The following is a 14,875-nucleotide window of genomic DNA, read 5'->3' on the forward strand; positions in this document are numbered from 1 at the left end:
GACTGTATTATTTGTCGAGCCCTGCCTATTTGCAACACTGACAATTTGACAAAAACAAATTTTCACTGCAAAGCAGATAACAACACTGAAGTATAGTAAACATGTGCAATAACAGAATGCCTTTATGCGATAAATGTCCTAAGTAAAACCCTGACTACGATGACATTGTGAAGCTCATATATAAAGTCCAACTTGGTTTATTTTCTTAGGTCTTTGAACTTTTGCCAAATCAGCTTCCTGTAGATGAATGTTTTGGTCAGGGAACTGAGTGGCTCAACTTCTTCCAGAGATATTTATATCATTTTCAAAATTTTCTCAGATGAATGAGTTCTTAGAACAGCAGCAAATCAGGGGCTGTAACTGTATGGGTACAAGATATTTACTATATTACTTTACACAAGTTCTAAATGGAACTTAGAATTTCATATTATTCTTAAGAGTATAAAACCACAAGATACAAAATCTCATTTCACATATCAAATATGAGAGTAACTTGTAAAACAGATTTCAGAACCAGTGTATGGACAAATTTCACTAATAAAACATTTGCAGTGATGTATAAAGTTATCTGAAGCATTGAGCACTTATGGATTTATTTTCACAACTTTCTTGTACAGTAGAGAAGTCTTCATTTTACAGATGTCAATGGGATTGATTTGTATAAACTCCAAGAAAAAGAGTCAAAGATCGAGGAAATGAACCTGGATCTCTCTGTTCCAGCCTACTTCCTTATCCACAAGATCATCCGGTCTTTTTCTTTCTTACAGAACAATCTTTAAATAGCACATCAGCTGTTGAAGATGCAAAACCAGCAATGGATCAAGAATGCATCAGAAAATTCTGTTGTGTCGTCAGATGTGAATTAATACAGTTTAAATTATTTTTAGAAGTATCTTTAGAATTGAAAAATGGCTGAAGAGATTTTCTTCTCCTTTGCTGATATTTAGAAGGATTTTTAGGCAGGTCCAACTGCAATACCAAATACATATTCTTCCTCCCATTTTCTTGTCCCCATATAGGCCTAACTGCTGGCTCTTTGGTTTCAATTTTGCTGCTATTATTAATGGAAAACATTCTTTGAACTCCTCTAAACACAAAATGTGTATTGCTTTAACTATATCATTCTAGATTAGGGATGCGAATGACTAGTCAACAAGCTAGTCAATTAGGCAGCAAGGGGGGGAAGTGACTATCAGAAAGAGGCAGCAAGAGTGGGGGGAAGAGAAGGGGCTGCTTCAAAGCAGCAGTGTTGTCTAGAGTCAGACCCTGGGCAATGCCACATGTAGCCCGTGGCCAGCTGAAAGCTCTCAGCTGGCCTGGGCTGCACGTGGCATTTCAAAGCAGCAGCACCTCGTGGAGCCCAGGGTCAGCGGGGAAGTCCCCAGTTGGCCCAAGCTCCACATGGTGCTGCTGTTTTGAAATGCCATGTGCAGCTCGGAGTCGCTAGCTGGCCTGGGTGGGGGGGTATCGCAGAGTCAGTGCTGAGGGGAACCAGCTTTAAGCCAGCTCCCCCCAGCACTGGCTCCTGATCCCCTCCCTGCACTTGCTGCCTCTGATACAAAGGCGGGGGGGGCAAAGGGAATGTGAATAGTTGACTACTCCTTTACATCCCTATTCCCAGGAAGGCAGCTTCACTGTGGTCTCCGCAGTATAAAGGTTTTTTAAGCTTTATACTCCGAGAACACAGCTCATGTAACCACTATGATTTTTAGCAGTTTACGTGCTTAAATTTATAACTGAATTTTTACATCCCTCCTAAACTACTGTATATACTATTATAAAAGGAGAGGTGTCCATCATGCCAACTGTCACACGGAACATTTGAGAAGACTTGAGAAGTTTCTAGGGGGAGGTAGGTCCCCAGCCTCCCTCCCTCTGCTGAGACTCCGCCCCCGCCACGGGGAGGAGGAGCAGCAGCATGCCAAGTGTATGTACATCCCCCACCACAGGGAGGGGAAGAGCACGTGCACCTGGCATCCCCAGAGCAGCAGGGAGGGAAGAGGACACATGGCCCCAAACTCCACCCACCCCCAGGAGCAGTGGCAAGAGAGGATGCTCTACAGCCCAAGCTTCCCCGGCCCTGGGAGCAGCAGAGAGGGAGGAGGCCACATAGCTCCAGCCTCCCCAGCTCCAGAGCAGTGGGAAGGGAGGCAGCCGTGCAGCCCGTGCTGGCCCAAGCCTCCCCACCGGGAATAGCAGGGAGGGAGGCGGCCAGGTGTATGTCTACCGTCACAACGGGACAGGTAATGCTAGTATTTATAAATCATCTGGAAATGGGGTTTTGCAGATGATACAAAACTACTCCAGATAGTTAAGTCCCAGGCAGACTGTGAAGAGCCACAAAAGGTTCACCCATTTTTGAGAGATCAGGCAACATAATGAAATTTAATGTTGATAACTGGAAAGTAGGGATATAAAAGTATAGCTGTTTAAATGGGTAACCAATAAGGAGAAGCTACATACGGCTCCTGGTCCAGCCCCCAAGGAACCAACAGCTTCCCCAAGCTGCTGCCACTGTATCAGCGTGGGGGCAACAGCCAGCTCTCCAGGAGTGAGGAGACAGGCAAGCACCGGCTCCCGAGGAACTGCCTGCCGCCCCGCATGTAACCACTGAAATTTTCAGGGTTACATGATTAGCCATTTTACACGCATTGTAATGTCACTAATGGAAATGAATGCATATTAGAAAATATAATCCCAACTATACATATAAAACAGCAGCGGGCAATAACGAGCTCACAGGCCAATACCAGATGCCACAGAGGGACAAAACAAAACAGGTAATCCTCACGTAATCCCTCCCATCACCCATTTCCAGACAGGTCTGGGCACTTGCAGCTCCTTTTGGCAGCAGATTGCCATTCCTAGCCAATGGGACCTGCGGGAAGTGGTGTCTCAGTTTACGCAGCTTCCTGTAGCTCCCATTGGCCAGAAACAGTAATATGCAGCCAAAAGGAGCTGCAAGTGCCCATAGCTGCAGAGGGACAAGTAAATAAAGTGGAGCAGCATGCCAGGGGCTGTGTCAAACTGCTGCTGTCTTATTGCCCACCCTTGCTAAAATATCATGGGATCTAAATTAACTATTACCACTCAAGAAAAATCTTTGAATCAATAGGGATGGTTCTCTGAAAATATTCACTGAAAACAATGTGAAGTAGCAATGAAAGTAGTAAACAATGTTGGGCATCATTAAAAAAGTGATAGAAAATGAGACAGAAGATATCATATTGCCTCTATATAAAACCATGGTATACCAACTTTTTGAGTACTGTGTGAAGATATGGTCATCCTATGTCCAAAAAATGGCTTCTGTATCAGGAGAGATTAATAAAATTCGGATTTTTCATCTTAGAAAAGAGAGGAGTAAGGGGGCATACCATTGAGTTCTATAAAATCATGGCTGGTGTAGAGAAAGTAGATAAGGGTATGTCTACACTACAACGTTAATTCAAACTAACTTAGTTTGAATTAGTTAATTCGAACTAAGCTAATTCGAACTAACGGATCCAGACTAAAAAACTAGTTCGAATTAGCGTTTTGCTAATTCGAACTAGCATGTCCACATTAAGTGGACCCTGAACCGGGCTTAAGGATGGCCAGAAGCAGTGCCGGCAGGGCATCAGAGGAGGACTTAGAGCGTGGAGATGCTGTCTCAGGCTAGCCGAGGGCTGTGCTTAAAGGGTCCCGACCCCCACCCCGGACAGACAGTTCTCAGGGGTGCCCCGCTTGCAAAGCAGTCCTGGCTTGGATTGCCCGGACTACCCACACTGGGCACATCACACCACTCGGCCATCAGCCCGGCTGCACTTGCCGCAGGCTGCCATCTGAGGAGAGGGGGCAATTGGGGGGCTGAAGGAGAGCTTCCACCCCCAGAAGCCCGCAGAGCCAGCCCAGTCCTCCCCATCGGGGGCTCATGCCCCATTCCTCCTTCACCTCCTTCCACTTACCCTTCCCTAGCCCCTCTTCTTGATGTACAAAATAAAGATAACGTGTCTTCCAAAATGGAATCTGTCTTTATTGAACAAAACTGGGGGAGACTGGGAAAAGGAGGTGGGAGAGGGGAAGAGAGAGGCTGGGAGAGGGGAGGGCAACTAAAATGATCAGGGGTTGGGAACAGGTCCCATATGAAGAGAGGCTAAAGAGACTGGGACTTTTCAGCTTAGAAAATAGGAGACGGAGGAGAGGTCTCTAAAAGCAGGAGTTGGGTGGAGAGGGTGCATTCAGAAAAGTTCTTCCTGACTTCCCATAAAGAAGGACTAGAGGACACCAAAGGAAAGGAATGGGTAGCAGGCTTCAAACTAGTAAGAGAAAGTTGTTCTTCTTCACAAAGCAAATAGTTAACCTGCAGAACTCCTTGCTGCAGGAGGCTGTGAAGGCTAGAACTAGAACAGAGTTTAAAGGGAAGTGAGATCAAATCATGGAAGTTGGGTCCATGGAGTGGTATTAGCCAGAGGGTAGGAGTGGTGTCCCTGCCCAAGGTTTGTGGAAGGCTGCGGAGGGATGGCACGAGACAAATGGCTTGGTCACTGTCTTCGGTCCATCCCCTTCAGGGTCCCTAGGGTTGGCCGCTGTCGGCAGACAGGCTACTGGGCTAGATGGACCTTTGGTCTGACCCAGTACGGCCATTCTAAGCTCAGGGCTCAGGGTCTGGGGTCTCAGTGGACCCCCTTGATTCTCTTGCACACCTGCTCCTGGGTGGCCAGGCTGGCAGCTCTCCTGCCCTAGCCGGCCACTTTCCTGTGCCTAGTGCGGAGATCGTGGACAAGGTCCACGATGTCTGCACTAGCCCAAGCGGGTGCCTGCCTCTTGCAGTCCCGGGCAAGCTCCCGGGAGCCGCCAGCCTGGTCCCGGGAAGAGGGGGAGGGCTGGGGGGCATCAGGTGGGTGGCTCGATCCGTGCCAGGTGCAGGGTCTGCTGGCTGGGTGCTGGCAGGCTTGCACCTGGCACGGGCACCGTAGCCAGCCTGTGCCCCTTTAAGGGCTCCAGGACCGGGAGGGGGGCAGACGAGTTTCCCTGCTGTTGGCCAGAGTGGCCACCAGGGAAACCTGGGGAGGGCTAGCCTCCCACTAGTTCGAATTAAGGGGCTACACACCCCTTAATTCGAACTAGCTAGTTTGAACTAGGCTTAATCCTCGTGGAATGAGGTTTTCCTAGTTCGAACTAAGCGCTCCGCTAGTTCGAATTAAATTCGAACTAACGGAGCGCTAGTGTAGCGCCTATGAAAGTTAGTTCGAACTAACGTGTGTTAGTTCGAACTAACTTTGTAGTGTAGACATACCCTAAGGAAGTACTATTTACTCCTTCTCATAATACAAGAACTAGGGAGATCACCAAATGAAATTAATAGGCAGCAGATTTAAAACAAATAAAATTAAGTATTTCTTCACAGGAGGCACTGTCAACCTCTGCAACTCTACCAGCGGATGTTGTGAAGGCTGAGATGGGGTTCAAAAAGGAGCTAGATAAATTCATGTAGGGCAGTTGGTCTATCAATGGCTATTAGCAGAATGGGCAGGAATGGTGTCCCTAGCTTATTTTTGCCAGACGCTGGGAATGAGCAACAAGGAATAGATCACGTCATGATTGTGTGTTCTGTTCATTCCCTCTGGGGTACCTAGCATTGGCCACTATCAGAAGACAGGATACTGGGGCAAATGGAACTTTGGTCTGACCCAGCATGGTCATTTTTATGTTGAGCAGGGCTGGATTAAGGGGGGGGGGGCTAGCCGGGCACCTGCCCAGGGCACCAACCTAAGGGGGTGCCTGATGGCAGCTGTAAGGGCGCCGTGCGGCTGGCCGCGCAGCGCCCCTTACAGCTGCCATCAGGCTCCACGCGCCCAGGGGCTGCACATATGTCGTGCGCCCGCTGCCCGGGGCGCAAATGGCTCGAGCCAACCCTGATGTTGAGCAAATATCTTTTCTGAACAAAATGTTAATATTTGAACTACCAAGACATCAGTTTTTAGTTACCATTCAACTATATCACACATGTATTTATAGAAAGGGGCAGGACTGCAGCTATTTAAAATGTATGTTATACTTACAACCAAACTAAAACCTAATATTCAAACTAATAAATTAACTACGAAGTATCATTCAAATCCTAATAACTTCTAAAGAACAAGCTTTTCCACTATCCTGAACAGCACAGAAGACAAGTTTCTATTCTAAGGAAGAACTGTAGCAATTCCTGCTGGAGGTGTTGTTCATATTCAGTTATTCTAGTTTGTTTTCTTTCGGGAATAGCTACAGTACTTTAAACGCTTCCATCAAAAAGTCTTAATTTCTATTCATATTATATATTTGTAATTTATATAATTCCTTTGCTGAAGCTGTATTAAATTATCCTGGAGATTTCGTGCGTGGTCTTCTGTGAAGATTGAATGCCAGCCCCATCCAATAAAAATGGGGTAAGTCTAGAGCACTTTAACTCTACTATTTGTTAATTTGAGAAATTAGAACATTTTTCTCCACATCCCTCCACCTATAATATCTACAATCCAATTCTACCCATGAATGTGGCCTCTCTCAATGCTCCACTCCCTGCTATTTTCCAGTGTAATGTTGTTTGTTTGTCCTGTCCTATCTAGGATTGTCTTGCTTCTCTAAATCTGTAAACCTACTGATGAACTCTAAATCCCCCTCACATTTAATTTTTGCTGATCATGCTTTTTTCAGATCTCCTCTTACATAGTTAACCCGCAAAACTACTCTGTGGCATATTTACCTTTTAAATTTCAACTCTTCTTTTATGCTAATTTTTAGAAGTTTTTCCGTTCTATTTATGTAAGAGTTATGAGTCCAGTCTGTGAAGTTTTGGTCCTCAAGTTTACATTACTTCCTCTACAATTCTTTATATACAGAATGCTTTATACAGAATACAATATAAAGCTAATAAATTGTACTAAATGATATAAAGGCTACAAATCTTATTTAAAGCATAATTAAATATTTACAAAATGGAATGCAATGGGTTACTTCTAGGGATGGGCAACCAGGAATACATGAGTAGCTTTCCTTTATCTCAGTGGATGGCAGCAGACCATGGCCCACTAGGGTTCCACCTGTGGCCCAATGGCACCTCACCTACCCCCTTTTCCCCACACGCTTCTCGCACACCAAGGCACCAGAGCCCAGCACTTATCTGCTCCTTCCCCTCCTTCCCAACACTTTCAGAGCCTGCACATTGCCTGATTTCCACTCTGACCCCACTCCTCCCATTCCCTCCCAGAGCTGGAACACCACGAACAGCTGATTTGCAGCATTCCAGCCCTGGGAGGGAAGGGGAGGAGCAAGATAGAGTCTCTCCTCTGAAAGTGCTGGGAATGAGGAAGGAGGAGAGGAAGTTTGGGGATCCAGTGCCACGTGAGCAGAAGGGGTGTGGAAAAGGGGAGCAGCCAAGGGGTCCACGAGCTGCAGCTGGAGCCCCAGTGAGCTGCATGCAGCTAGCAGGCTGCCCACTACTGGTTACTTCTTTTTGAAAAATGAATCAGTGTTCAGCACTGGATCTAGGGGCAAGTCTGGAAAGTGAAGAAAAAGAGACTTTGCACTTCTCTCACTAGGACTAATCAGGATACAATTCTCCAAAGGCTGCTCTAACTTATGTCACTTCAATGGCCCCAGAGACTATCCAACAATCAAGGATCATCAGTGTCCAGCACTTTTGCAACACACCTTTCAAAATACCTCATGTGACAAGAAAGCACAAATGACAACTAAACTCCACTCAGGGATTCCCCTACACAAGACAAATCCCCAGCTGGTTATTGAGGTCACTTTTGTACAGGTTGGATCTTGTTGATCCTGCACCCTCGGGACCTGACTAAGGATGTAAAATCCTGTTTAATTGGTTAACTAGTTAAACATTTACGTTTAGTCAGTTAACCAATTAAAAGGAAGTGAGCGGGGAAGCAGTGTCCGAGCTGGAGCGCTCCCCTCCCACCACTGCAGACAAGTGCTACTCTTGTGGGCGCTGCAGGGCTGGAGCAGCTCCTTTCCCCCAGTGGGTAGGGAGCAACTCCAGCCCTAATTGCTTAACTGTTCACAACCCTAGACCTGACTGGTCCAGAATGAGGAGATTTGCCAGACCAGGGGAGATGCCTCCCCTCCTGGCCCATGCTGCGTCTGGATTAGGGCGACAGCTGCCTCGGCCCCCCAGGGCTCTCTAAATGACACCAACACCACTGCTGCTGGGACTGGAGTACCACAGCTGGAGCTCTGTAACTGGGGCCAGAGCTCCCCGGCCATTGGAGCCAAAGGTCCACAGCTGGGACCAGATCTCCACAACCAGGACCAGATCTCCACAACCGCTGCTGGGGCCAGAACTCACGTTGTGCTGCCTATTCTCCCCCACTCCCACACCGCCCGACTCTGGGCTCCTGGCTGAGTTGCCGGTGTCCCCTAGGGCACTCCTGTTCCACCGTCAGAACTCCCTGTTCCTGAGCTCTGTAGTTGAGGAACGTTGCTGGACCAGGAAGTCCAGTTAAGGGAGGTACAACCTGAACAAAGCAACACCAGAGATGGAACAGCACAGAATATTTGTCTTTATGTCATAAACTAATCAAATTATTCACTACATCAAAAATAAGAATTAATTCAGGCCAAGGTTTGCATTGGAACTATGTATCTGAAGAACAAGGAAAAAGTGGAAAGTTGATAGGATTTGCCAGGATGAGGGGCATCATTTTCCTTGAAGTATGCAAAAACATAAGCAAAACTGTTAGATTAAAAAAAATGCAGTACCTCACTGACATTCTGATCAAGACAAAGCCTCAGAATTGGATCTTCAAGTAATAATTTTAGAAAGTTGACAGTTGCAAACTGAAAGCAGGCATATGGGCCTTCTACACTGGGTTCAGTACAGGATTAGGGCACAATACCCTATTTCTGTTCATACCTTTATAAACTGGGGGTAAATTAACAAATGTGTTTATCAGAAGTTATTAAAGTAATTTTTTATTCAAACATATCTGTGCACTGTTGGTGAGCTACAGTTCATAACCATTAGATTATTGCTATCCATAACTGGATTTTTATGATGTATGATCAGTAATCTGAATTACATGAGATTGGTTCCTATGTCTGGATGGTTCCCAAATTGACAATATTCAATATGGCCACTTGAATACTTTTGAAGTAATTAAATATTTTAACAAATACTCATAGTATTACCCTACTGTGAGCAGTCTCCATATCACATGGACAAATGCAAAAGCAGTTACTATTGAAAGATGCTATAACTTAAGCATAAGTCTCAGAAAGTAACTGTGTTATTTTCTATGTGCAAAAACAACAGAGGAGTCCTGTGGCATCTTACAGACCTACTAGTCTTTAAGGTGCCACAGGACTCCTTGTTGCAAATATAGTTAAAAAAATCAAACTCCTGGTTTTATTCCAATCAATGGTGATAAGATTTTGTTTTCTCATCTCTACTTGCTAATGACTACTTTAAAGCTCCCACCTCAATGTAGAGACACAGGAAAAGGATAAAAAATAACTAATAGTCTTGCCGCACCTTAGAGACTAACAAAAATGTGGATGAAATCATGAGTTTTCGTGGGCACAGCCCACTTCTTCAGACGAACGGAGTTAAGGGGAAAGGAAAAGGAAGGAATCCCAGTTAAGCGAATGAATCAGTTCATGACAATGAATGCTGCCATCCTCTGATTAGCTCATAACTGGACTGACACGGCTGAGGTCACAGCCCCGGGTAGACTATTCCCAGACTTTTGAAACCAAAACACTGATTTGAATAGGAGAGTCGCCCCCTCCCCCTCCCCCAGCTGCGGGGACGGGGCTTGGAGACCCGGTTTGAAACCCACCACAGACGGCAAGAGGCTGATATCTCCCCCCCCCCCCGCACTGCCACCCACAGCCTCGGGGCAGGGGCGCGCCCGCCACACCCCAGGCTGCCTCGGGGGCCTTTCCCGAGCGGGCTGGGAGCAGGGGGCTGCGGCGGGCGGGACGGAGGGAGCGGCCGGGGCCGTCGCGTCTCTCCCGCCCGCGCGAGGCGCTGCGCCCCGGGGTCTGCGCGGCCCGCCGGCAGAGGAAGTTTCTAGGGAGCGGTCGGAGGGGGAGAGAGGCGAGAAAAAGTTTCCCGGGCGGGACTCACCAGCTGCCGAGCGACCTCGGAGGAAGCCATGACGCGGGGGCCGGGGAGGGAGGCGCCGCGCGGGAAGCGCCGGGCGGTTGGAATGTAACTGGCAGCCAGAGGGTCCGCGAGCGGGGCGGGGCCGCCAGGGAGGGGGGCGGGGCCAGGCACACGGGTGGGGAGGGGCGCGGCGCCGAGGGGCGGGGTCTCGCGGGGGCGTCTTCTCCCTTCCCCGCAGCGCGATGGCATCGCTTCGCACCCAGGCCCGGGAGTGAGCGCGGCACGCGGCAGGTTCGGACGTGACGTGAGCGGGCAGCTGACGGTCGCTGCCCCCCCCCCCCCTCCCAGCCGCCTGTAGGATGGGCCGCGCGCCGCCGCCGCCCTGATTGAGCCGCCGCGCGGCGCTAACGCCGGGAGATGCTGCCTCAGTAGCGCGGGGGGGGCGGGGGAGCGCCCGGAGCCGCCGCGGCGATGGGGCTGCGCTGAGCGCCGCCGGGCGCGATGGCCGAGGAGCCGGGGCTGAGCCCGGAGTCGGTGCTGCGGTTCCTGGCGGCGCGGGGCGGGCGGGCGCCCAACGCGGAGCTGCTGGAGCATTTCCGGGGCTGGCTGAGCCCCCCGGAGCCCGAGCGCCGCGCCCGGGCCCGCCAGCGCTTCAAGGAGCTGGTCAACGCCGTGGCCACCGTGCGCCTGGATCCCGGCTCCGGCGCCAAGTACGTGCAGCTGCGGCGGCGCTACCGGCCCGCCGGGGTGCCCGATGCGGACAGACCGGAGCCGCCGCCCGGCCACCAGCCCCCCCGGCCCGGCGGCAGCGAGGCCGCCGCTCCCCTCGAGCCTCCCGCGGCGCCCGGGCCCGAGCCGCTGCCCAGCATCGCGGACGCCGCCCCGCTCCATCTCCCGGCGGCGCCGGGGCCGCTGCCCAGCATCTCGGTGACCCCGGAGGAGGCGGCGGCGGTGGACTCGGCACCGCGGAGCCGGGACTCCGCGCCTTGCGCCGGGGGGAGCCAGTCGGAGGAGATCGCGCCCGCTGCCCCGGGAGAGCCGGGCCCGGAGGATGGGGAGCTCCAGGGGACAGGCCCCCGCCGCCCGCCGCCGCCGCCGCCCCCCCAGTCGGGGAGTAGGAGCGACTTGCCTCGGCTGGGCCAGGTGCCCCCGGGCGGCGCCAGGAAGAGGAGCTCGCGGCGCAACGTGCCCCGGGGGCTGCAGCCCGGGCGCGGCGGAGAGGAGGCGGCGCCCCCGGCCCGGCTTGCTGAAGAGGAGGGAGTCGAGGCCGGTTCCGGCTCCCCGGGCAGCTCGGGCGGAGGCGCAACGCCCAGGTCCAGCCGCAAGAACTTCCGCGAGTTGATGATGGGTAGCTCCCCCCAGCTGAAACGCAGCTTCTTCCCCGGGGCCCCCAGAGCCCGCGGCGGGGACTCGGACAGCGCCTCGCTGGCCTCTTCCTCTGCTGAGGAGGAGAGCGGCGGGGGCAGCTCGGTGGCGCTGGATCCCCTGGAGCACGCCTGGATGCTGTCGGCTGCAGATGGCAGGTGGGAGAGCCTGGAGGGACTGCTCAGCTGCGAACCAGGGTTGCTCTCCAAGAGGGACTTCATCACGGGTTTCACTTGCCTGCACTGGGCTGCCAAGCATGGGCGCCAGGAGCTGCTTGCCATGCTTGTCAACTTTGCTCACAAGCACCAGCTGCCCATCAATATCAATGCCCGCACCAGTGGCGGGTACACAGCACTACATCTAGCCGCCATGCATGGCCATCTGGAAGTGGTCAAGCTGCTTGTGGGGGCCTATGATGCAGATGTGGATGTGAGGGACTACAGTGGGCGAAAGGCCTCCCAGTACCTGAGCCAAAGCACCACGGAAGAGATGCGGAGCCTGGTGGGAGCCCTCCAAGAGGGGGGTGAAGGTGCCACGAATAATGGGAGTGGCCGCTGGAGACTCTCCAAGGTGCTCCCCTCCAACCTCATTGCCTACAAACTCTCCCACCACCTCCATGGGCCTGGTGAGGAGACTGAGTTGGGTGAGGGGGCAGCGGCCTTTGGCAAGGGTAAGGAGATGAGCAGGAAAGCCTCGAATAGTGGTAGGATGAAACCTCGGCTTAACAAAATCCGATTCCGCACCCAGATCATTCACACCACCCCCTCTCTCCGTGCGGAGACTGAGGAAGAAGAGCAGGAGGACAAGTCACTGAAAACATCCTTCAAACTCAGACCCAAATCCAATGTCTTTGGATAAAGTGGGGAGACAGGCAGGGCACCTAATTAGGGGTGTAACATGCTCCTGAACCCATTGAGCATGTAGTACAGAAAAGGGGAGGTGCATGCAAGCCTATGTGAACGGCAGCCCCTCATCCAGACTTATGCATTCCTCAGGAGATAAAGCTAAATATCTTGTTTAACTTCTGAATTTCATTAAGTGTACAGTAAACATCTGCAGGGCTCTTGGGATTTAGCAATTTCCAGGAAATAGCTGCTTCAAGCCAAGCAATGGAGGCTTCCCATACTTAAGAGCTGTTTCCTTGCAAGTACAGATGGGGTAGTAGGTCTGTAAAGAAGTGAGTATGTAAAATTGGTGGGCCTCCTTTTTTTTTTTTTTTTTTTTTTTTTTTTTTTTTTTAAGAAGCTAGACATCAGGGTCTGGAAACCTAGTACACTCTTATTTTGGTTTTTAAAGTGTGATGGAGGGAAACAAGGGTGGGGAGAGAATCTAAAACTTTACATTTTGATACTAGATTATCAACCAGTACTACATACTGCTCTTCATGGACAGCTGGGGAGAGAATCTAAAACTTTACATTTTGATACTAGATTATCAACCAGTACTACATACTGCTCTTCATGGACAGCTATTTCAGGATTTCTTGAATACGTTCATGTATTTTTAAAGTATTTTTTTTCCAAAAGGCAATACTACGTGACAAAGTAGCATTAGGTACAAAAGGTCAAAAGTGCTCTGCTGACTGTCAGGATTTTTTGTAGATATTTGGGCTCTAATCCTCAGACTTAAGATCAATCTTAACTTTACCTATTCAAATCATAGAATTCAAATTCTCAAGTCAATGGGATGTCTTACAACGGATATAGTTAAGCATGATGTAAGTCTTTGCTTAATTGAGGTACTACTGAACTCTTAAGTGGTGGAATGCTAATGCTGAATACAGTAGTGTGGTGGAAGGTCTTTAACTTTTATATGTTGAATAACTGCTAATTAAGTTCTGTATCAAAGCAATTCTACTTTTATAATCACTGTGAATTCTCAAATACTATGTCTAGTATCATTTGAGTTATTAATGTTTGGTTTAGCTTGCTAACCCTAACTGGATTAATAGCAACACTTTTACTGTTGATATAGTCTCTATTCAAAACGAGGTAACTATACTATACATCTCATCCAAGAAGAGAACTTTCCTTAAAGTATAGATGGTGTAGCATGATATCTTCATGCAACTAATGAGATATTGAAAATTCAGTGGTGCTGTTCAGTGCATTTTTAATTGTCCTCTATCTTCCAGCTTCTGCAGAGTCGTAGATACACAAATGCACCCAGAAACTCTTTTCTAAGGCCACCTCTGTCCCAGTTTGTTCTGGACATTGAGTAAAAATACACATTTCACCTAAAACAAATCTCTGTATCTTGAAACTTCAAAATCCTTCATGTCTTTAGAAAGATACTACTGGAAACTCAAAATAATATCCTTTTCCTCAAAAAGAGGCATTGGGCTGGTCCTACATCTAGAATGCAGCTGGCTACTGGAAAAAAAATGTGCATAAATGTCAAACATTTTCATTGGCAGTATTTTAAGTTAACCTTTCTTGTAATGTATGTACTTATTTATAAAATCTTACCCAAAAGTATGTGACTTTAGAAATGCATACAATCTAAATCTGAAGCACTAGTTAAATGCATGCGGCAAGGACTAGGCATCTGTATAATGGGAGAGCTGTTTCTGAGGGATCTGTGCTTTCTCTTGTGTTGACAGCTTTCTTATTTTGATGGCTCCAATGTGGGGGAGAGGACTTTCCCACAGATTTTTCAATTTTTGTATGACTGACCTATGTATGATAGTCACATAAGTAAACAATTAATCCTATGCCAAATTATTATTAGAAAAACTGACCTTGGCGAGCAGTCTAATCAGTTTTACTCATTATTTAGGTTTAGGTCATTGTTTTTGTACAAAAACACTAAAAATCATGGAGGTATTAATTTTATAATTTATAAGATATAATATAAAATTCCATGTGTCTACAGTTTTGGTTGTATACTACACGCATGGGTATATTCTGTCCTAAAAAGCACTTTCATTCATCTCTGTATGGGGCAGGGCTAACAAGCTCCCCTCAGCACTTTCTGCTAGCATATGATTTGGTGCAACAAGAATTAGGTGTTTCAAAGGTGGGGAGCACACTTGAGAACTAGGTACTTGCACCTTAAACATTCTGCAGTGCAGAAATAAAATCTTTATACTAGATTTTCTGTAAAACGAACAGAAGGCTTATTACTTCTACGGGCTTCTAACTTGAGGCTCCTTGAGTACTATATTTTTTAAGTTGGCACACATTTCATGCTACTGCTACCTGTTTCCAGATTTTGACTCTATTAACCATTAGTGTAGCAACTATGAATCCTTGTGTATCTTTCATCATTTTGAGTGAGTCAGGTGTTAGGTTTTTCAAGTGTAAATCTGAAAACTGCACAAATATAGAATCTTGATTTTTTTTGTACTCAATTTGTGAAGGGGGAAATAGTTTGGCACAAATAGTTGGAAATAGGACTACTGTACTCTTCAAATTGTGT

The 14,875-nt window shown here is 48.6% G+C and overlaps 2 protein-coding genes across 5 annotated transcripts in view; one reads left to right on the forward strand and one right to left on the reverse strand.

Annotated features, from left to right (window-relative positions):
- SEPTIN10 (septin 10) overlaps window positions 1–10,270 on the reverse strand; it is a 40,584-nt gene extending 30,314 nt beyond the window's left edge. For 3 of the 4 annotated variants that reach the window (XM_075918142.1, XM_075918147.1, XM_075918136.1), the window contains exon 1: window positions 10,112–10,270. In XM_075918142.1, coding sequence (XP_075774257.1) covers window positions 10,112–10,141 — 30 coding nt within the window. In that variant the 5' untranslated portion in view covers window positions 10,142–10,270. The remainder of the gene's footprint in view (window positions 1–10,111) is intronic. The other variant, XM_075918150.1, reaches the window with a different exon arrangement.
- Window positions 10,271–10,351: 81 nt separating this feature from the next.
- SOWAHC (sosondowah ankyrin repeat domain family member C) lies at window positions 10,352–12,667 on the forward strand. The gene has a single exon (XM_075918124.1). The coding sequence runs from the start codon at window positions 10,592–10,594 to the stop codon at window positions 12,311–12,313; it is 1,722 nt and encodes a 573-aa protein (XP_075774239.1). The 5' UTR covers window positions 10,352–10,591; the 3' UTR covers window positions 12,314–12,667.
- The last annotated feature ends 2,208 nt before the right edge of the window (window positions 12,668–14,875 follow it).

Source organism: Pelodiscus sinensis, chromosome 1 (genome assembly GCF_049634645.1).
Source record: "Pelodiscus sinensis isolate JC-2024 chromosome 1, ASM4963464v1, whole genome shotgun sequence".
In the NCBI taxonomy this organism is placed as follows: domain Eukaryota; kingdom Metazoa; phylum Chordata; order Testudines; family Trionychidae; genus Pelodiscus; species Pelodiscus sinensis.